The sequence below is a fragment of the Xiphias gladius genome, chromosome 11, assembly GCF_016859285.1.
Source record: "Xiphias gladius isolate SHS-SW01 ecotype Sanya breed wild chromosome 11, ASM1685928v1, whole genome shotgun sequence".
NCBI classification, from domain to species: Eukaryota; Metazoa; Chordata; class Actinopteri; order Istiophoriformes; family Xiphiidae; genus Xiphias; species Xiphias gladius.
In genome coordinates, this window is record NC_053410.1 from 27,281,236 (window position 1) to 27,305,367 (window position 24,132).

The 24,132-nt window shown below is 39.0% G+C and overlaps 1 protein-coding gene across 4 annotated transcripts in view; it reads left to right on the forward strand.

Annotated features, from left to right (window-relative positions):
- The first annotated feature begins 8,214 nt into the window (after positions 1 to 8,214).
- The window catches only part of slc18a2 (solute carrier family 18 member 2), a 59,169-nt gene continuing 43,251 nt past the window's right edge, over positions 8,215 to 24,132 (forward strand). Inside the window, exons 1-4 of one of the 4 annotated variants that reach the window (XM_040138521.1) lie at positions 8,215 to 8,300; positions 18,461 to 18,613; positions 23,536 to 23,715; positions 23,860 to 24,047. In XM_040138521.1, coding sequence (XP_039994455.1) covers positions 23,915 to 24,047 — 133 coding nt within the window. In that variant the 5' untranslated portion in view covers positions 8,215 to 8,300; positions 18,461 to 18,613; positions 23,536 to 23,715; positions 23,860 to 23,914. Of the gene's footprint in view, positions 8,301 to 16,897; positions 17,636 to 18,154; positions 18,361 to 18,460; positions 18,614 to 23,535; positions 23,716 to 23,859; positions 24,048 to 24,132 lie in introns of those variants that run through there. The other 3 variants (XM_040138519.1, XM_040138522.1, XM_040138520.1) reach the window with 3 other exon arrangements.

The following is a 24,132-nucleotide window of genomic DNA, read 5'->3' on the forward strand; positions in this document are numbered from 1 at the left end:
GAGTGACTGGCAACGGGCAGGGATCAGCCAGAGGCAGACTTGAAAAAACAAGAAAAAGGGCAGTGGGATCTAGCTTGCCTTGTCAAGCCTACAAACTCCAGTGAGATTTAAAAGGTTACAGTGAAGAGAATGGGGAATAGAACTGCTTTTTGTGAGTTGCCACAGTCACTGGGACACACAAAGCTAATTTTGTTTTTCACTGTACACATGATCACATAGATATTTGTTGTCATAGGGTGTTAATACAGGGGATTTTCCCAAAAAATGCATATTATGTGTAAAAAAAAACTACTTTAACTGCTCAAAACTAGCATGTAAGTGTTGGCTTGGATTTTAAAGCTTTGTTCAGCCACATTCGCTTGCCCTTCCAAAACCATGACGGAATAGAAAAGAGTCTAATTTCTGTTATGTATCTAAAGGCATTCTTCCGTTGCATGTTTAAAATATGCTGGGCAACAGGGCTCGAGCAGAATTTGAGGGTGTAGTTACCCTTTAAGCTCACTTTGGATGTTACTTATGTTAGTGAAGCTAAGTTAAACAGAAACTTTTCAAGTCATAGAAACTCAAACCGGTTACATAACAAACATAAGGTCACACAGGGTCCTGTCCTAAATGCAATGCGTCCATCCAGGTGAAGTGTAGAGACCCCACCCTCCAAACCCCCTACTCTAAATAAAAAATTCTTTGGATCCATTCAAATCAGGAGGGTGCTATATTTTTCATTCAAAAGGGCAAATTTCACTGAAAGGCAACACGTTTGCAGCCATGTTTGTTCAGTTTAGAAAAAAAAAATACAGACAATTCAAAACAAAAAAGTAGTCTGTTCACTTGGTTACCATGACTTTCAAATAACACAATTCAAATAACCCCTTGGGAAAATGCTGTTCTCCTACATATTTATGAATCTAGACCTACACAAATACTGTGTTTATCATGTTTAAGAAATTACAAGAATGCGTAACGAAACTCACTCACTCATATTGGTGTTATCTCTTCCAATCTTTCTGTGTCACTGCCTGAGCATTACAGGCAACTTCACATATTTACTATAAAAAAAATCCTTAGGGTAATACTTTACAATACAATACACAAAAATGTGAGTTGTTACTAAGTAAGAAACAAATCATGAATGACCTGATAATTAATGAATTGTTAATGAGTAGTTCCTGAATAACTATGAATCAAGGACTGCATACTAGATAATAATGGGTTACTTGAGAACAGACTGGCCATACTATAATAATGAATCATTAGGTAATGAATAATTCATAAGTATGTGTGAATTGGCATAATGGCAACTGTCTTCATAAGTCGTTCCTGATTAACTATGAATCAGCTGGTATGCTTGTATGTCAAATGCATTAAGTGCATAATTAATTAACTTGCAAAGTCACTTTTAAAAATGTCAACTGTTAAACTTCCATTATGTTTCACTTTTGTAGCTGCTGTCAGTGGTGATTTTTACCATAGTCACTGTCTTAATATCTAGTACTTTAGTTGCAAAAACTACAAAATTCTGTAAATTGAGAAAAAAATTAAAGATGGTTAGTGAAAATAATAGTAAATGGTTAAAAGGTTACAGTACTGTGCAACTGAAGAAAGAACATGAGTGCCTTCACAAGAGCTGAATTTACTTCCTGGATTTATGAATCTTATTTCTGTCTTTAATATACCTGCATTTCACAACAGTGCCAGAGGATCATAATTTATGAACCACACTATCAACAAAGTGTTTGGACTCCTGACCTGCTAAGATTCCAGCTGCACTTTGTGTCAAGCACCGTATCAGTGAACAAAGTGAACAGAAAAAGGCAAATTATAAGTACTATTAATGAGACATAATTGAGATGAAAGTCCGGTCTTTCGTTTCAATCACCTTAGAGCCTGTTTACAAATTATTTGTGCTTATCAGTGCGTTGGTCATTTACTTTATAAAATTTTCTTTTTCTCAACATACTGAAAATGTCTGTTTTTTCCTAGTTAGGTTACAGTTAGTTAGAGCTGTTTCCCCTGCTACCAGTCTTTATGTTGAGCAAAGATAAAACTGGCTCTAGCTTCATACTGAATGAACAGGTATGAGTGGTATCATTGTCTAACTCTCATAAACTGAATAAGTGTATTTCCCAAAACTATTAAACTATTCTTCTAATACTGCATATACAGGGCCTTGACATCTTTCCTCAAATTTATATCAAAAAAATAAAATCAAAGATACCTCAGTAAAGTTTGAGTTTCATTTTCTTTGTATTCCCCTCCGTGAAATGTAAATGGACTGCACATATATAGCGCTTTAATTGTCTTATCAACCACTCAAACGTTTTTACACTACTGCCACATTCACCCATTCATACGGTGCTTTTCTATACATAATGCGCTCTACCACCTGAGCCACAGCCGCCCCATGTGTCACAATGAGAAAAAAAGGAGCCTAATAGAAGTCTACCACAAAACTGCCTATCTCAGATTTACTTTTATTGCTGCATATGTTACATAAAAGCGTGATCCATCTCCTGCTTATTGATTCAACTGCAAAACCTTGGCTGGTGTTTTCACTGGTCTCAGTGGGAGTTGGTCCTAAATCCACTATACTCTCCCACTTCACTTTACTTTCCTCTGTGTCTGTGTACTTGTATTACTGTACTTATTGTATCGTGTCTACCTGCCCAGGGAATGCAGATGGAAATAAGCGATTGGCTAAATCTGGTACAATGCATGTCTTCTCTTTGCATGAGATTATTGTATTTGTACATGGTCCCTGAAAAATAAATGTAATAGAATAAACTAAACCTACTAGTCCAACTAGGTATTTTTAAGCATTTGAGTACTTTTAGCCCCTCTTTTTTTCATCCATGTTGAGAGTTACCATGAGGGGAAGCCAGAGGGTCTTGGAAGATGACAAGAAGCAGACCCAAGTCTCGAAAAAAAATTTTTTTTTTCCTTTTTTTAAACTATGTTAACATAGTGGCATTAAAAAAACCACACCAACTGATGGTTTATTTAGCTTTACTGAGGAATACACAACACTGAATCTTCAGACTGAACTGATTATACTGAATCACCATTGTCATTGACCACATCAGTAGCTTTTAGTAGTGGAGCAGTAGAGCTCCACGCTGGTGACTGAGAGCACTGTTGTAAGCCCAGTAATAATATACAGAATGTTACTTCCTCATTTAAAAGCTTATCAAAAGACTGCAAAACCACAGAAAAGATGACATGATAACTCACAAATAGTCACAAATAGTTGTTAACCTCATAAACAATGCAACTATAATCAGCGAGCACTTTATTAGGAACATCTGTACACCTGCTTATTCACACAATTATAAAATCCTGCAGATACAGGTCAGAAGCTTCAGTTAATGTTCACATCAAACACTAGAATGGGGGAAAAAATGTGATCTCAGTGACTTTGAATGTGACTTGATTGTTGGTTCCAGGTGGGCTGGTATGAGTATTTCTGAAACTGCTGATCTCCTGGAATTTTCAACCACCACAGTCTCTGGAGTTTTACTCAGAATGGAGCCAAAAAGAAAAAAACATCCAGCAACAGATCTGTGGACGAAAACACCTTGTTGATGACTGGAGCTGACAGAAAGGCTATGGTAACTCTCATCGAACCTTGAGGCACCACATGCCAAACCTTTAGGTGGATGGGCTACAACAGCAGAAGACCATGTCTGGTTCCCCTCCTGTCAGCCATTAACAGAAATCTTAGGTTGCAGTGGGCACAGGCTCACCAAGACTGGACAGCTGAAGACTGGAAATATGTAGCCTGGTCTGATGAATCTGGATTTCTGCTGAGGCACACAGATGATAGGGTAGGGACAGTAGGGTCAGAATTTGGTGTCAACGGCGTGAATCCATGGACCCAACCTGCCTTGTGTCAACAGTCCAGGTTGCTGTTGGTGGTGTAATGGTATAGTGAATCTTTCCTCGGCTAACCTTGGGTCCCTTAACTGGGCTGAAATGAACAAAATGTTTCACATCACCAAAGTGATTCATAATTTCCACCTCTGCAACTGACAAAGAACAATATCTTAAATAGGCCTGTCAATCTTCTGAACAATCAGCCTGTGAAAAACACTATTTCTCTCATGGTTGCCTAAGTCTTACTCCCCTAAAATAGGTAAGTGACAAACTGTTACTTGCATCAGTAAACATCATCTGTACAAACAAGACTTCAACATTCCTGACCACATTGCCAAGAAAATTATAATCATTATAAATCAAAAAATGCTAATCAACATAACATATTCAACCCAATCATAATATCCCCATACTTGCTTTAACCCATGGCATCACTGATGAGATCGGCAAGAGGATAAACAATAAATAAACAATAAACAATACCAGATACAGGTGCTTAGTGCAAACACATAGTAAACAAAAATTCAACCCAGTTGTCAACAGCAATGTCACTAAATTTTTTCTTCATGCACAAAACATTTCCTTTTTACATATAAAAGTTTCCTTTTATGCCTATAGAAAAACATAGCTTGAATAGCGAAGGGTGGACTACCTTGCCATTAAGACAATGCTGGAGATTATACTCCTATGTTATGGCAATGTCTGTGTATGTTAGATCAACTGGTTTTCACCTGGCTCTAGCTGGGTAATTCCATTACATACTTGCATTTCAACAGGTTGGTTGCTCTCTCCATCTTTATGACAATGTATGAGTCTTATTCAAATGGTGTCGAGAGTGGTGGGAAAAGTTGCACTGTGCTGTCTTTTTCTCTTCTCAATCTGTCTGCATTCAGTTAGGCAAACAGCAGCATCCTGACTGGTAGGTTGTAGCAAGCAGTTCACTAACAGTTCAGGAAGTTTAGTTCTAATCGATTAAATAGTAGCTATGATAGACTGTGGCCAGTAACACATTGAGCAGTGCTGCAGCAGGCCATAAGAAAGACATCAAGCTCAGTGTGCCAGTCTTTACCTTCAGAGTGAGCTGCACATATGGCCTTACAAAGTGTCCTATTCTATATTTTAACTTCACCGTGGTCTGACACAACGGTATGCAAAGCTATTTTCCTTATGTTTGGAAGGTTGGTATATTTTGAATTCATTTGCAAGAAACAGAATGTTGTTGTCTGTCAAAATGTACTCTAGAATCCCATTAGTTACAAACGAGTGTCTCAGACATTTAATTATGTTTGCTGAAGTGGGGTTCTTGGGGCTAGCAGCAGCGACCCATTAATAATCAGTCAGCACCAGTAGATGGTTTCCTGATGGGAATGGTCCACATCTGTCAAGAGCAAGTGTCTGCCATAGCTTAGCTGGAAGCTCTGTCCTTGCAGTTCGGGCAACCTGTGAAGGAGAGCTGTTGAGCTGAAAACCATGACATAATTTAACTCCTCCACTTCACGATCAATTCCACGCCACCATACATTTGTCCTCAGTCTCCTCAGATATAATCATATCCATGCAGGGGCATCGCAGTGGGGGGAATAGGAGAACTAAGTTTGCCAACAGGGGGCAAGGCCCTCACAAAGCCTGAAAATTAAAACATTGTGTTTATTTGTAATTTCAAAGTTAGACATTATCAGCACGTTGGCTGAATAAATAGTTTGATGGACTGTGTCTATGAAAGGTTTAGTCCACTCCTGCAGTCTGGTGGACAGAAGTTCTCTTTCTCCAAACGCAGTAAATGTGCTGATACTGATGAACAGGTTTTCAGATGAACGTTGAAGCAATAAAAGTAGGCTACAAAAGAGAAAAGAAAGTAAACTATCATTAGGAAAGCAGCTGAGACATACACAAGTTTTTGTGAACACAGCCTGGTAGCAGTGTTCCAGACTAGTTTTGTATGTATATTTGTATGTATCATGGTTAGATCATATATGTTATAATAGGTAGCTTGCTGATAAATGAAGCAGTGTTGTGCTGAGTTTGAGAAACCACAAAGACTGAATCAGCTGCAGGTCCATCATCACCATCATCTCATGTTACTGAGGATGTCTGACATGGTGAGCTCATAAAAGTGTTACTAAAAGTCATTCCAAACAGTCAATTTCAGCATTTTACACTAAGAGAAGATTTGCAACACTATCATAGAGTAACAGAGACTAGTTATAGGTATTGTACAATATTATCTAAATTGTTATCATTTTAAGATGCTTGTAATACATAATATTTCTAAACTAATAGCTTTTGAAACATGATTATTTTCCTCTAGTGTTTTGATGGGTTTTACTAATGGAAATAAACCTTCAGCAGCATAACTCAGACTGAGTTATTTAATATTACTATCCATATCCATCCATCAGTTTGAAAGTGATAGCCGGGTTCAGTTTTAATACTCACTCTACCTATTTAGTATATCTATGGACTGTATCTTTAGGTCTAAGTTTTATTTTGCTATTTCTATGTTGAAACAACCTGGATTGCACTAGTTTGGAACTCTACAAATAAAACATGATTCCCGTGAGATCTAATTTGATTTTTTTTTATATCCTTTCCCAGTGTAGGACCCAGAGTAAGATGGTCTTCCCTCGTTTGTCTTATGTCTTGCAAACCACCTATTGCACCCATGATTCTGATCAACACCCACTGCTTCAATTATTATGGTTATCATCTATTATTATATTTAGTTTTATTAGTACTATTATTCACCCTATTATTATAATTATTAGTTTTATTATTAGTCTCATTATTGTTATACATCTTTATGTTATACGACTACTGTGCTATGTTCTCTTTCCTCAACACCCCAAATATTAATATACATCACCATAAATATGCTGTCAGTGGTAGAATGATATATGAATGACAGCTGATATATGTTAGTCCCTCAGTTGCAGAAATATTGGCGCTGTCTGTTACATAATGCAATTAATAAAGGCTAATTAATACATTTAGACTCAGAAGTTCTTCTCCTCTGCATATTTGAAAAGACCCTTTTATGTTTTAAAAGTTCCAGTTCCCGCTCTCTTATCTGTCTCTTATCTTTAAATAATCAATGAAGGCATCCCACAGTGCCAGGTGTGTGTAAAGTATGCCGAATTTTGGAGAGGTGTGAGTCCTCTGCCATCCAGCTGGTTTGAAACACAAGTGAGCATAATCCACTGAAACCATGAACCTGAACCCATGCAGGACTCTGCTCAAGACATTTTAAAAATTTTAAACTGTTTTCACTAACATGTTTTTTTTTTTATGTTTTAGAGTTTTGCTTCTGATTATGACAAAAATGTCTGCACATATTGAAGCTCAGGGCTGTTTGAGCTGAGGACAGCCATTTTACTCCAGATAATTTTGCTGTTAAACTTAACATCCCTGAGATCTCTAATGTGATGCTTAGAAAAACACCCTCTGATGCATTATTAGGACAATACTGTTCTGCAGGAAGTAGTACTGTATATTGCTATCAGGTGAGAAAAAGGCAATTAACAGAGGATGACAGACTGGTTGGTCAGAGGTTCATCCTACAGCAAGTCCAGTGTTTACCCAGCCCAGAGTCAAGGAGCTCTTGAAAGGTTTCACCAAACCTTGAACTCTCATGCGTGCATATTGTACTGAGTTGTCCCATGACTGGGAAGAAGTGACCCAATAAAGCTCTCAGTCCAAATGAACTTGTCGTCAGTTGTACAGTACGGGGCCCTTTGTCCTCTCTACGAAGTGACAGGCCAGCTGAGAAACCTCCAACCACCCGAATAGACTATGTAACTAGTTTCAGGCAGCGGTTGTATCAAGTGTGAAGGAAAAGTTGGTTTATCATTTATTCACTTTTGGTGATGCTCCTATAGAAGTCTCAAGGTTTCTCCCAGGGGCCCTAGACAGATGTTTTTTTATGAGTCCAGGGGGCCTATATATGGAGCAGCCTGTCGCCTTACCATGAATTGAAATAAACCAAGCTATGCCTGTCTGAGGTTCAATCTATTGCCAGTGCATGGGTAGTGCGTCAACATTATATATGTTTCTATCTTATTGGATTATGTGTTTGGGTTGAAGTAAAGATAACCAATTCGGACTAAGTTCTCTGTCTCAAGAAACACTATAAAAGATGATTTTAAGACTTTCTATTGAGAGAGACTCTCCTTTGACTTATTGTGATAAGGTTTGTTTGTCTCCTATATTGTAACTTACAATATATTTCACTTTAACCATACCAGTGTTTTGGTTTTTTTGTGTTTAATTTTGTCCTTTGTAGAAAATCTTCCACACAATTTTGGAGGTCTCACCGAGATCAATATCCTGTGGCTGTCCTCTGGAAGGACATCATTCCCTGGCCAGGACATTGATTGCGAATCCTCAAACCTCACAAGGGGTTTTTTTCAGAGATGCTCAGTGTTCTCCTTCCAGTAAGTGGAGCACAGTAAGTGATCGCATTTCTGAAGTTTATGGATTTAGGTTTAAAACATGCACTTATTGTGGTTGAAGTTGTATTGTTTGTTGTTTCCAAGCTTGGGACAGGGAATTCACTGGGGGGACTCGCCTGAAAAAGGGAGAGAAACATGGGATTTTCTGGCCTTAAAGTGCACCGAAAATAGGGGGAGGTGGTCTCTCGCCTATATGGGTCCATTCGGTGAAGCTGTTAAAGCGCGCATGAAATAGGGTGAAAGGGATTCCCGCCTAGAGATACGTATCCATTGGTTGCCAGGGCAGATTTCCACTAAAGAATTTCAGGGCTGGAAAAACTGGCAAGTACTAGATGTTGTGTTTACCATCGATGCTTGAGAAATTTTTGACCTGGTCAGTATCTGTGTTTGTGGTCTGCATGTGTGTGTGAGGCCTCCAGCCGCTCCTTTTTGTCTCTGTTCTTTGTATGTGTCACCCTTATGTGTGCATGTGACAGAGAAAGAGGAGAGAGACAGAAGACAGCAGCTGTCCAGCTTTAAGTTACTGTGTGTCTCTGTGTGTGTGCCTGTGCGTGCTGAGAGATAGATGATTGTTCTATATTGTTCTATAGTTATTCTATATAACTGGTCTTCGACACAGTTTTTATTGCTAAGGATAAGGGGGTGTCTCTTGGTAAGAGAGGTGAGACGCTTCACAATTAGAAAAATAGCATTACAGTGCTTTGTGTGGTTGCCTTGGTTAACTGCATTGGATTTGATACCTTTTTTGACCCCTTTTTTTCCCTTTGGCCATGTCTGTGGTGTTGAAATTAACTCCTCATATAAAAGTTTTATTCCGGTTTAATGATCCTTTGCTTTTCACCATTTTTGAGGGAAAAACTAAATACAATAACTTTATACTGTTTTAGATTTATTACATGACTACATTTCAATGTTGTGTTTGTCATTTTCACTTTAGAATCTTATTCTTGGCCTTCCACTTTCCTTGTTTCCTTTTCTCCCTTTTCTTTTTATTGGAAATAGAATAATCAGACCATTTATGGTTTAGGATTATTAAATAATGATAATAATAGTTATAAATACGGCCTGGCTGTGGCTCAGGAGGTAGAGGGCATTGTCCACTATCCAGAAAGTCAGTGGTTCAATCCCTGCCTTCTCCAGTCTGCATGCTGAAGTGTCCTTGGGAAAGATACTGAACCCCAAATTGCCTCTGATGTATTGTGTGTGTGTGTGTGAGTGTATAAAAAAGCACTGTTTGTATAGAAAAAGCATTGTGTGAATGGGTGAATGTGGCAGTCGTGTAAAGTGCTTTGAGTGGTCAATAAGACCAGAAACACACTATATAAATGCAGTCCATTTACCATTTATACCTTTTTCTAACATGATCACCATGGGTGCCAAAAACCCCCATCAGAACAACCTTCGGGGACCAGGTAAAAGTTATGTATGATAAATATGGCTCTACTGCCATACAGTTCTTGCCAAAATGGCATAAAACATTAGGATTTCCTCAGTGTGGGAGTTTTCAGCATGCCTCTCTTAGAACTTTGAGGAAAAAAGTTGGCAAAGAGATTTGAGGGTAAAATTAAAAAGGTTAAAGCATGTGCTTGTAAAAAAGTTAATGTTGAGTGAACAAAATGGCTTGAAAGTTTGAAATTGTGGGAGAGAGAAGCAGATAATAGAGGGAGGACTGAGAAAGTGAGTAAAAGTTTGAAAGTATTAGTTTCTTTGTGTTTGGATGAAGCATCAGATTATTCCTAGAGCCCTTGTTGAAGCTGTCAAAGGCTCAAGTTATCACACTACACCATTTTGTGTTCATGTATAGGAATTTGAACCAAGATGGCCACGAGATGATTCTTTTGAAAACTTCTTTATGACATTATTGCATAAATTTATAGATCCTCCTAATCTCACAGGGCCTCCTGACTAGGGATTAGGTAGAGTATAGTATATGGTAGAGTTTCTTGGGGTCTGGGATGCCATTGGTCGAAAGGTCAGTCAAACAGGTCAGATGACATTAAGCCGCCTTAAAACAGTTCTAGTGTTCATAAAGTTGATGAAATTGACTGCCCTGTAAGTAAACACCCCCCACAGCAGGGAGATCAAGCTCCCCCTGGTGGGCAACAACGTCTACAACAGCGCTCAACAGAGAATACACTCCACCCAAAGTGGAACTGCAGCGGAAGACAGCAAAGGAGCTACTGCAATGCCACCTGCTGGCCATAAACCTCCACCTTATACTGGATTGTTAGACCAAGCCTTAAAGATATCTATGCAAATACCTCAAGAGGCCATGAAGCCCAATAACTATGCAGAAAGGAGTGCAATTTAACTCAACTGGCCTACTATGCTCCACCTGCCAGAGACAGATGCAGAGACAGAGGCAGAGTTAGAGACCATGGATGAGGTACAGGTAAGAGCTTCCCCTATGACAACAGAGAGGAAGCTGATGTTTCCTGGAGATGCCATCAAGTGGGCCGCATTGCTAGAAACTGCATAGCTACGATATCAGAGGTGTCTGATGATGAATGAGGAATGTTGCACCCATCATCTGGCAATATGTTCGTGAACAGACCATTTGGAGACAGGGATAAACCATCAAAACTGTCATGACTACACAGGTCTCAACTCCTGATACCACTTGTCAGGAGGAGAGTGAAAAACCTCAAACAAGTGATTCGGAAGATACTGAACTGTTCTATCTTTCTCTCCACTATAAGTCTGAAGATCTCCCAATATTTAAGATCAAAGTTCATGGTACCACCTATGAAATGCTGGCTGACACAGGAGCCACCAAGTTGACACTGAGGTCAAGAACAAAGCTTTTCAGATGTCTCAAAAAACAAAGACTTGCATCGGGGTTTCAGGAACACCTTTAAAGTGTGAAATGAGTTAAACATGTCCAGTTGAAGACTTTGATGTTCCGCATACACATCAGTCATTAGCCATTGTCATAGACTGTCCAGTGAATTTGGCAGGTAGAGATTTGTTGTGTGCTTTGGGCTTGACTATAGTCTCCTGCTTCCACTCTTGATTATTACGACATCTTGAGTTTGCCACATGTCACTTTGGATAGAAGCAATGTCTTGACTCCAGCCACTCTTCTTCCGGGATCTTTCTATCCCCCCGGTTTCCTAATCCTGATCTGTTTTTTTATGTGGATGGATCAGCTCAAAGAGTAGAAGGAGTTGGAGCTGTTGGCTATGCTACTGTCACTCATAATGACGTGGTGGAATCTGCAAGACTCCCAACTCATCTTTTTGCTCAGGCGGCTGAACTATTTGCTCTAACAAGGGCATGTATTCTTGCAGCTGGAAAATCTGTCGATATCTACATTGACAGTAGGTCTGCTTTTTGGGTTGTACATGACTTTGGGACACTATGGAATAATAGAGGCTTCTTTACATCTCAAGAACCATCCATTCAACATCATCAGCTTGTCAACATCAGGGGGGAGGAAAGAGAACATAGCACAGCACAGGAACAACATAAAAATTATAATGAGACTAATAATAAACTAACAATTATAATAATAGGGTGAATAATGATACTAATAAGACAGAACTAACTAACACACTAATAATAGTAATGATAATCATAATAATTTAAGCAGAGGGTGTTGAGCAGGATCATGGGGGCAGTAGGTGGTTTGCAGTCACAGATCCAGACTCTCTAGCACCAGGGGCAGAAATACCTGCAGAAAGCGACAGGAGGAGATAGGAGAGAGATGAGAAAGAAAAAATCTACGTGAAGGAGAAGAAGTCAAGTTATTAACAAGCACTGATGCAATATGAATGCCTGCAGATGGAGAGGAAGAGGAGGAGAGAGGAGCTTGGTGCATCATGGGAGGTCACCCAGCAGTCTAGGCCTATAGCAGCATAACTAGGGGATGGTTCAAGACAAGCCTGAGCCAGCCCTAACTATAAGCTTGATCAAAAAGGAAGGTTTTAAACCTACTCTTAAATGTGGAGAGGGTGTCTGCCTCCCTGACCAAAACTGGCACATGGTTCCACAGTAGAGGAGCCTGATAACTGAAGGCTCTGTCTCCTATTCTACTTTTGGAGACTCTAGGAACCACAAGCAAGCCAGTGTTCTACTGGGGTAATAGGGTACTATGAGCTCTTTCAGATATGATGGTGCCTGACCATTAAGGGCTTTGTAGGTGAGGAGGAAGATTTTAAATTCTATTCTGAATTTTACAGGGAGCCAATGCAGAGAAGGTAACACAGGAAAAATTTGATCTCTTTTCCTACTTCCTATCAGTACTCATGATGCAGCATTCTGAATCAGCTGGAGAGTATTTAAAGATTTGTTGGGACAGCCTGATAATAAGGAATTAGAGGTAACAAAAGCATGGACTAGTTTTTCTGCATCTTTTTGAGAAAGGGAGTACCTGATTTTTGCAATGTTACGTAGGTTAAAAAAAAAAGGCAGTCCTCGAAGTTTGTTTTAGGTGAGAGTTAAAGGACATATCCTGATCAAAGATAACTCAGAGATTCCTAACAGTGGTGCTGGAGGCCGGGGCAATGCCATGTAGAATAACTTTATCATAAGATAATGTGTTTCTGAGGTGTTGGGGGCCAAGCAGAATAACTAGTTTTGTCTGAGTTTAACAGCAGAAAGTTCCTGGTCATCCAGGTCTTTATGTCCTTAAGGCAAGCTGGAAGTTTAGCTAACTGATTGGTTTCATCGGGCTTCATTAACAAGTACAATTTGGTATCATCAGCATAGCAATGGAAGTTTATGGCTTTTTTCCTAATAATATTGCCTAAAGGAAGCATATATAAGGTGAATAGAACTGGTGCAAGCACAGAACCTTGTGGAACTCCGTGACTAACTTTTGAGTATATGGATGATTTATCGTTAATGTGCACAAACTGAAATCGATCTGATAAAAGGACTTAAACCAGCTTAGAGCGGTTCCTTTAAAGCCACTTAAATGTTCCAGTCTCTGTAATAGGATATGATGGTCATTGGTATCAAATGCACCACTAAGATCTAACAAGACAAGTAAGTCCTTTGTGCGATGCAATTAGAAGATCATTTGTAACTTTCACCAGTGTTGTCTCTGTGCTATGATGCATTCTAAATTCTTACTGAAAATCATCAAATAAACTATTCTCATGTACTATTCTCAAGTCACACAACTGGTTGGCAACAGCTTTCTCAACGATCTTAGAAAGAAAGGGAAGGTTAGATCTGGGTCTATAGTTGGCCAGAACATCTGGATCAATATTAAGCTTTTTAAGAAGTTTAATTACAGCTGTTTTAAAGGACTGCGGTACATAGCCTTTTAATAAAGACATATTGTATACATCTATTAAAGAAGTGCTTACTAAGGGTAAGACTAAGGGAGATGGTGAATTTTCTCTCTAATAGTAAGAATTTTAGAATTTTATCATTAAAGAAGCTCCTGAAATCGTCACTACTGAAAGCTATAGGAATACATGGATCAATGGAGCTAGAACTCTCTATAACAATCCGAGGGTTGTTTTTATTTTCCTCTATTAAAGATGAGTAATACACTGCTCTGGCATTACAGAGGGCCTTCCTATATGTTTTAAGACTATCATGCTGGGCTAAGCAGCATTCTTCCATTTTGGTAGAACAACATATCCTTTCAAGTCTTCAAGTCATAGTTTGCTTTAATATACAGGTTCGAGAGTTAAACCATGGAGCTAATCTCTGTTGTTTTATTATCTTCTTTTTTAGTGGGGCAATAGAGGTGAGTGTCATTCTCATTGAGCCTACAGCACTATCAACAAGATGGTCAATTTTGGAGGGACTAAAGTTAGCATAGGAGTCCTCTGTTATATTGTAACATGACAATGAATTAAGTGCTGATGGAATCAGTTCCTTAAATTTAGCTACAGCAGTATCAGATAGACATCTACAAAAACACATTTTTGCCTAATAGTGTGTAGTCCGGTAACAGGAATTCAAAAGTTAATAAATAATTGTCTGATAAAAAGAGGATTCTGTGGAAAGACTATTAAATGTTCAGTTTCGATGCCATAAGTCACAATAAGGTTGAGGGTGTGGTTAAAACATTGAGTGGGTTTATTTACACTTGTGAAGCCAATAGAGTCTAATAATGCGATAAAGGTAGTTCTACGGCTCATAATCAACATCCACATGAATATTGAAATCACCTTCTATAACTACTTTATCTGTACCAAGGACTAAAGTGGATAAAAACTCTATAACAAATAGAATAGGCTTTATGGTTTCCCATGATGGATGTGTAAGACTAAGAACCAGGCTTTCGAATGAGTTATAATTGAGTTTAGGTTTAGGGTTGATTATTAGCCTTGAGTTGAAAATGGCAGCAACTCCACCTCCTCGGCTGGTGCCTCGAGGAATGTGAGTATTAATATGACTGGGGGAGTGGATTCATTTAGGCTAATATATTCGTCATGACACAGCCAGGATTCAGTAAGACTAAATAAATCAATATAATGATCTGATACGAGATAATTTACTAATACAGCTTTAGATGACAGGGATCTAATGTTTAAGAGTCCACATTTAATTCTCCTGTTTTGTTGTACTTCTGCAGTGGTGGTCTTAATTTTTATTAGATTTCTGTGTACAACTCGTCTTCTGTTTATTTTTGATTTAATTAATTCAGGTAGTCGGGGGCAGACACAGTCTCTATGGGGGTTTTGGGTGGGTGACTGCTGTAATGGAAGCACAGAGAAGTGTGTAAAACAGCAACTCTGCATCCTGGTCTCAACTCTGGGTTGTCATGGTTTTGGTCTACTAATAAACTCAGTCAGATTTCTAGATATGTGAGCTGCTCCATCCAAAGTGGGATGTACGCCGTCTCTCCTAACCAGACCAGGGCTTCCCCAAAAAGTCCGCCAGTTATCTACAAAGTCCACGTCGTTTGCTGGACACCACCTCGACAGCCAGCGATTGAATGATGACATGCGGCTATACATGTCATCACTGGTCAGATTAGGCCGGGGCCAAGAGAAAACTACAGAGTCCGACATTGTCTTTGCATATGTACACACTGACTCAACATTAATAGAGGATATAAATACTGCTTAATTGTTGTAGATATGTTCTCTAAGTGGATAGAGGCTTTCCAGTGTAGACAGGCAAATTCAAAATCAACAGTTAAACATGTGCTGCAGGAAATTCTTCCAAGTTGGAGAATTCCAGAATAATCGTCATCTAATAATGGGTCCCATTTTGTCAATAATACTATCTAATTTTTGGCAGAAAAATTGGGCATTGATTTGAAGAAGCATTGTGCTTAACATCCTCAGAGTGGGGATGCTGTTGAAAGAGCGATGGCGGGATAAAAAATAAGCTAACAAAAATGATGGAAGAGACACGTTTAGATTGGGTCTCCCGTCTCCCTCTTGTATTAATGTATATGAGGGGAAGATATCATTCTACTACAGGTCTGTCTCCACATGAAGGTTTGACAAGCAGAGTTATGCCAATCGCTCAGAACCTGTACAGGGGAACGCCTGCTGAACAGATTCTTGTAGATGAGGCCATAGTGGCCTACTGTAGGCAGTGAACCCGTATTGTGAGTTCTATCTCTGCACAGGTGAAAGAAGCCCTTCCATCGTCTCTGAGAGAGGGAGAAACAGCCCACCCTTTCCAGCCTGGAGATTGGAGAGGTCCATACCAGCTCATCCTCTCTACACAAACGGTAGTTAAAGTGAAGGAGAGGACAACTTGGATCCATGCATCACATATTAAAAAAAGGCACCAACACCGTAAGAAGGCAGTGGCCAAAATGGAGCCTCTCATCTTGGCCATGTTTGTTTCTCTCTTAACACCCATTGGAGGGTCATTAAACCTCCAATGTTACCCAGAAAGTAAATATGACTGATTTAGTGGAGCCAACGCAGACAGAAAACACTTCGCTAATAGAACCTTTTGGCAGAATCAAGAGTTTGCATTACTAGTGCCAATGCTAACTGAAGATGTGAAGGAACAAGAGGACGATGATTATTTACCTCCAATTGAGGTGGATCATGTATTACTTTGATTCTAGATGCCACAGATAATTTAACAGAATTTATTTCTGCTTTAAACCATTTCATATCTTTTTTGCAGGACAGATCCAGTCCTACTGACATTTTCCAATCATGGGGTGCAGGCATTTTACGGCTAATTCTGCCTTTTATTGGGACCATACTGTTGTTTTTCTTGATCATTTTGTGTTGTCTGAGTTGTACTAAAGCCATGGTATGTAAACTTGTTTACTCCTCATTAACCACTGTAGCAATTCAGCCTGATGTGCAAAGCAAATGCAGATGTGCCATGTAAACTTGATGAAACCTTACCTTGCGCGCTCTTGTGTGCCAGGTTCTGACCTTCCCTGTCTCCCTCGTGTCTCCAACTCCCCTGTCTGTGTCTGTGTGTGTGTGTGTGTGTGTGTGTGTGTGTGTGTGTGTGTGTGTGTGTGTGTGTGTGTGTGTGTGTGTGTGTGTGTGTGTGTGTGTTTGTGTGTGTGTGTTGGGCGAGGGTGTCCCTCTCATGGCTCCTGCTTCATCTCCACACCTGTCTTCAATCAGCTCATCAACCCAGCAATATAAGAACGCCAGCTCTTTGCCCACTAATCACCAGATTGTTCTAGCACTTCAGCCTGCACAGTCGCTCAGTCCTCACCTGCCTTCCCTCTGCCTCAGCCTGCCACCCATCTCCCCCATTGTAACCTTTGTACTTAATCCTACAATTAACCCACTTTTTCCTTACCATCTTGTTGTTTGTGTCCGTGTTTAGGGCCAGAAACAAATGAGCCCTAAAACACTCCATCTCATATACATCTGATTGAGCACAGCAGTGATGTGGGAGGGGCTGAGCCAGTCAGGCAACGCTTTTATTGTATATCTCCAGACAAATGTCAGCAGGTAGATGCAGAAATCCAATACGTCTTGGAAAATAACATTGCTGAACCATGCTATTCTAGCTGGGCTTCCCCTTGTCTGTTGGTGAAAAAGCTAGACAGTTTGTGAAGTCATTTTGGTAACCAAGCCAGACTCTTATCCACACTGGCATATTGAGGACTGGGCTATGCTAGACTGGCTTGCTAAGAGGTTACTAGAAGGTTCCTTAAACACCTAGGACTATTGAGATAGCTTCTTTAATTACACCCACTGGACTATATTCATATACCGTTATGCTGTTTTGGTTATGTAATCCTCTGGCCACTTTCCAGCACCTGATGAACAAAGTGGTGTCTGGTCTTGCTGGATATGCTGTGTATTTGGACGATCCTGTGATCTTCGGTGATACTCGGGAGAATCATCTTAATCACATACAGGCCCTGTTTGTTCATTTGGCCTGGGCTCATCTTACCATTAACCTGAGTGAGTTGCCAGGGCAAAAGCAATTAGCTTTGGTAAGATAGCTGGCCATGGTCAGGTACGCACAGTTAGCGCTTAGGTTTTCGCAGTTGACAAAAAATACCACACACACCAAAAAAGAGCGTTCCCACTTTCTGGGTATGGTAGGATAGTATCAAGGGTTTTGCAGCAATTTTGCAGAAAGTAGTTGCTCCACTCACTGCTCTACTCACTCCAAAGATTCAATTTGACTGGTCCCTTCAGTATCAGAGAGATTTTGAGTTTGTATTCAGTCACTGTTGTGTTCTGTTCCAGCAGCTCAACAGATGGTTCAGTCTTGTAAACTGTTTGTAGATGCTGGTAAAATGGGTGCTGGCACAATGCTCATGCAGGCCAGTGAAAATGGTTTCAACTCACATGAGCTGAAATATTCTATGGAAAAGGAAGCACTCATTTGGGCACTGAGGCACTTTGAAGTCTTTGTGGGCAGGGGAGCAAGTCCTTTAGTAGTATATAGAGATCATAATCCACAACCTTTCTCCACTCTTTCCAGAACCCAAATCAATAGCTTCTGCACTGGTGTCCTTTTGTGCAGCCATTTCATTTAGATATACAGCGAGTCATGTAAAAGTAGCTCGCAACATTATCGATGCCATTCCTGCTGAAATTTAACTTGTACTGTGTGTTCCTTGTGGTGGTTCTTGTTTTCATCCATTCTGGTTGTCTCCACTCTTAAAAATGCTTCCTAGGTACTTAAATATTATAAATGTACGCATATACGCATTTTCTATTGTATTGTTTTGTAAAGCACAATTCATCCAAATGTATTTTTATTATATGACTTTGTAGGCATGAAGCACGGGACTGAAGAAGAAATAAAAGCTGGGGCGGTGGACATTAGCAGCAGCAACCCTTCATACACCACCAAAGAATGAGACTCTGGTGGACTTGACCAGAATCTACAAGGCCCTCCCCCAGGCTCTGAAGAAGAAGGCATCCAAGGTAAAAAAAAAAAAAAAAAAAGTAGGACAAATATTGCTCCTACTCATTGTTGTTACAGTGCCATAAGTAAATATCCAATTTGTTTGTACCTTAGCAAGTTGTCTTTGGTTACCTTGCAAAGTCGCATATAAAAATGTTGATTGTCAGACTTACATTAAAGTGACACAGGCTACGAGTAAAATAATTCAAAATGACTCATTTGTGTAGGTGTTACTAATGGTAATTTTTACTGTAGTCACTGCTTGAATTGCTGGTAAATTAGTTGGAAAAACAAAAAAATGCAGGCCAAAAATCTTAAAAACCCCAAAGGCATACCATTTGTCAAACACAGGAAAATTGCATTACCAAGAATAGAGGCCATAGGGAAACCTTTACCTACGTTCACTGAATGAGAAATGGACCTTTCATTTGAGCTTGGGGGTGCTGAATGTCATCAGTGTGTTATTAAGATTCCACAGACAAGTGTTCAGCTTGTCTGTGACAAGCACAACACCCAACTTGGTGCTATCATGCGGCAGTAAAGGGACATTCCATTTTGGCCTAAGTGAAACATCTATGGGTTGTTAGTCAGCCAATTGCCTCTGTTAACCACCAAACTATTGGCTATGATGGAATATTTGCTAAACAACACTACAATTTTTATTTTCGCAAAAATAATAACCTCAACACTGTAGACTGTCTCAAATAAAGCAGAGCCTTTGAGTTTAATCGCAAGGCATTTGGTAAGTGTCTCTGTTATTTTGTTAAAACCTATCTATATATAACAATTTCTGATGTTTGATATCTGCAGAGTGACAGAAAGTGGCAAGAAATATTGACGTTTGATGATGGTCTTACAATGACAGTATTAATCACTACAGAGTTACACATTTCTAACCAAGTGGACACATGCAAACCTACATGATTATAAACTTAATAAAACTATGTATTTTTTTGTATTGTAGTGATAAAACATCAAAGAAACATAAAAAGTGTAAATGAGTAGTAGTAATATAGAACCAAAAACCTAAATAAGCATTGATACTCAGCTTTCTACTATGAATTAGACAGCTGATTGACATAAAAATGTCATTGAACTTAGTGACTCTATAGAATAAATGTTGATTAAAAGGTTAATGTGCAAGGGAAGGATGAACGTGAAAGGTCTTCACAAGTGCCGCTGAATGCTATTATTTTAGATTTGTCATTAATTTTATTAATGGGTTTATTATTGCAAATCACATCAGTATGTAGTTTATGCATCACCTGTGCCTATTACTGAGGAAGTCTCAAAAGCTTTTGTCTCAAAATGTTCTTCCTTTTTAATCATACTGAAAATGCTTTTGTTGTTTGGATTTCTAAGTAACTTTCATGTACTGAACACAATCTATAAATCATGATTAATACTGATTATTGATAAATATTGATATTGTTGTTTGTTCAGTAATAATTAAAACATACAAGATTATATAAGAAAACAACACTCTGACATCAGTCTACCACAAAACCACCAAGACCCCTAGCAATCTTACACTATACGGTAGTAAAATCTTAAAGTTACTGTTAATAGTCATCAATTAAATATACTGTGTATGAGTATAAAATTTAAGTATACTTAAATAAAGCAACCATACCTTATAATTGTACCTAGTACAGTACTTGAGTAAATGCACTTGGTTACCCTCTATCTAAGTTAGTCATTAGTTACTATTGTTGTGTAATCATCAATTAAAAGCAGTTGACACTACTTTGAAAGGAATCATTGTTAATGCAGTTTAACTGATTATGTTTCCATTTCTATTCACTATGTTACCCATTTATTTAGAAACACATTTTATTTAACAAGTTATGCTATTTAGTTGTTATTGACTCAGAAGTTGCGACATAACATTATGCAAGAATGTATACGACATTTGAGTAATTGTTGCCCATGTCAGTGACAGCCCTATTGCAGTAGTGTTAACAGAGCACAAGATGGTGCTGCTGTAAAACCATGGAGAAGTAAGAGAGCAGGGACTCACAATTGCTGCCAGACTGTATTATATGTTTGTTCAGAAGGGAAATGAACTCCTAAGGTCTCCCTGTCTCTCTTTCACCCTCAAATTCACATCTGCTTTATTGGCAGAGGAAGGATCTGCTGTTTGTAGCCAAAGCATCTGGGAAGCTTTCAGGGTGAAATTTAAAAAATAAATAAATAAGAAAAACAATGTTATTAAAGAAAACTATGAAGTCAAGCAAAGATAAATACATTTTAAAAAATATCTAAAACTTTTTTCCATTTGATTTTGTCATTTTCTTGGCACTAACAGTCAGTCTGCTACTTTCAAAGACCAATACTTTCAGCCCAAAACTGGCAATTCAGTGTTTCCTTTGGACCTATCCATGACCCCAATGCAAACACAAAGAGTGAAGAAAAATATCCCTTAAACAAATTTTTTTTTTAAAATACTTTGATTATCTCTTAATCCATGCCAACATCCCTTGGTATCCCTTAAATCAATTCAATTGTAGCCTATGCCTTAATTTTCTTTCCAATCTTATGTAAAAGAACACTTAGATACCTTAAAGCTACACTATTAGTGCAGTGGGTCACATGACTATATGTTATGTACCCACAGAGAAATGTACCCGGCTGCAATTTCCAGCCAGCAACGGTACTGTTTGGTTCACTCTCACCGCCCTCATCAACCTCAGTATCAGCCTTTCAAAGCAGAAGTATTGAGACCAGATGTATCGGAGGTGTTCAGTACATGTATGAACACCTAATCTTGAAGCGGAACTGATCATACTGAATCTTTGAAGTGAATCACCATTGTCATTAAAACAATCAATAGCTTTTAGCAGTTGAGCTCCCCTCTACGGGTACTCCATGGTGTGCAGCACATTACTTCCAGGTTAAATAAAAGCTTAATGGATCATGGTGCGATACATCAATACAAGGCTGCTATAAAGTTTTATACTGAACTGAGCATAACAGTTTGAACCAGAACTGACTTTACTGCTGAACTGAGGACAGTCAGCTGCTGTCATGAAAGATGATGTGCTCTCCCACGTGTAGGTACTAATATGTGTTTGATTCAGCTGCTTAGTTTAGAAAAAAATGAATGAACTGCATAGCAGCTGACAAAGAATCTCTGAACTGACCTAAACAAAAAATTCAAATTAGCAAAGTGATCCATAATTTCCATCTCCAGTCTTGATGCCTTGTTCAGCACAACAAAAATTACTTGACCACTGTGATTAAGGCTCTGGCATGCTGGTTTTGAACACAGGATGTGCTTGTCAGTCTGCCACAATATTTACTGTAAATAAACTCTGTTTAAAAGGGATCCATTTTTAATTTTAACTTTTGCTGGACAAAATATCAGTAATGACATCAGTGAGACCAATTACACTCTGACTTACTGTTTCATCATGGTCTTCATCATCCTTCCATACCAGAAGTTGCCCAGCAGATTTCACCATTTTGACAGTATCAAACCCTTGAGACAACGAGCCATTTGCAGTAAAACTGTTTTGTTTTGGTTCATTTTTGTCTCCCACATCACTTGTACAGCTCGCTGTAGCCTGCTATGAACTACTGTAAGGTCCATTTATAACTGTCTGTCCAGACAGTGAACACAAAAAGGGGGACAGGGGAATTTACATCATAATATATTGAAGTAAAGGGATGTCATTAACATTAACTGTTAATAGTTTCCAAGTTTAGACATCTATATTACTTTGCTCTGAATGATTTAACAGACATGTGGTTATGACTTAAGCTTTTAGCTCAAATTAACCCCTATAGTATACAGGTAAGGGATGCTACACCAGGACACGGGTGACAAATTATTAGGCTTTAATTTTTTTTCATGTTCAGCTGTGAAATACATAAATGTGTTGTTTGATCTATATATAACCTCTTCAATTACTTTTAAACCTATAATTTAAAGTACTGCTTGGGCATTTAATTTTTCTTGAAAACTTTTATGAAGCTTTACAAAAAATATTTCCAATTTAACTACATTTTTATTAAAGATTATGAATAATAGCAGCTTTGTCTATGTTTGTTTTTTATCCTACTTATCTGTGGTTATGTCAATAAGCAAAAAAGTGTTGAAGTCAGATTGACTTCCCCGGGTTGGTTGAGGTGAGCCTGAGGGAGTCTGAGAGAAGTTTGAGATGCAAAAAATGGTCTTTTATTTGCCAAGATCTTGGAAGAACACACAAACAAAGAGATCCTACTGAAGCTCAACACCCTGTGTTCTGAGTGTTACCGCTGCTGCTCACTGTTTTTAAAAGTTCGACTCCTTCATCAGGCTATGCCTTCTCTTCTTATCTCTGATTGCTTGTCGAGGGTTACCTTTTCCTTAAAGGGAGTTATCTGATTCAACCTATGCGTTATCTGTCGTATATGATAATTGAGTATCGGGGTCTGAGGCCTTTTAAGGTGCCTTATGTTGCACAAGGCGATCTATGCAAAATAAGGACTCATTTTTATCAAACTCAGAAACCAGTGGTTTCCGCTTCCTCAATATCTAGCTCTTTTCCTTATGTCATGACAACCCTCAGAACACAGTGTAATCTTTTACATCTCTTTTGAGACGTTGCACAAGCCAAACAGAAGCACAGGTTATACGGAGCAGAAGTCATGTCCAAGCCCTGAGTATAAAGCTTAACATTATAAAAGCATTACAAAAGTATTAAAAACGTCCACCTGTTTCATAAATCAATATGACACTTGTCTTCCCTGATAACATCCTTAATCTTCTCTGCTCTTCAATAGTTTCGAGTAATCATAAGAGGTTATATGATCACTGCTGGTTATTTATTATCACATGTCAAAAAAGCAGGAAGTATTAAGATATGCCTTTAGTACTCTTGTTAATGCTAATGAACCAGTGCCGAACGTCAGACCCCGAGGCGGGTGGTAAATCATGAGCTGATACCTCTGATTGCAGCTCTACACCGACCAGCCCCAACATGAAAGCTGAGCGGTGTATTTTTAAGAATGTTTAAAGGCAGATCTGACAGGGACCTGCACATAAAGGCTGAATGACGTCAGCAGTGGGTCCAGTTAGTAGAAAGACAGCATCCCCTCCTCCCATCTCTGCTGCTGCTGTTGGCCCTTCTGCATATAGGTAAGATTTCGACACTGTGGCGGTCACTGTTGTACACATTCGGAGCAGTTAGCGTATTGTTTCTAACTTGTCAATTGTTTCATTTATAGACTGGTAGAAATTTTAAAAGTTACTGACCCATTAAAGCCACTTATCCCTCTCCAGGAGGACTTGACATCCGTCTGTTTTCGATTGACTTGCTCTTTTCGGGACTAACATCATGGGGAGACTAGATGCGCTCCGGCAGTTTAATTTGATCAAATGGCTCAGAGAGGAGAGACAGTCGAGGAAACTGATTCTCTTCATTGTTTTCGTCGCTCTGCTCCTGGACAACATGCTCCTGACAGTAGTCGGTAGGTGCACTCCTGCTTTTCTCACCTCTTTATTTGTTTTGTTTTTTTGTTTTTTTCCCCCCTGCGCAACAGGCAGTCCAGTTCG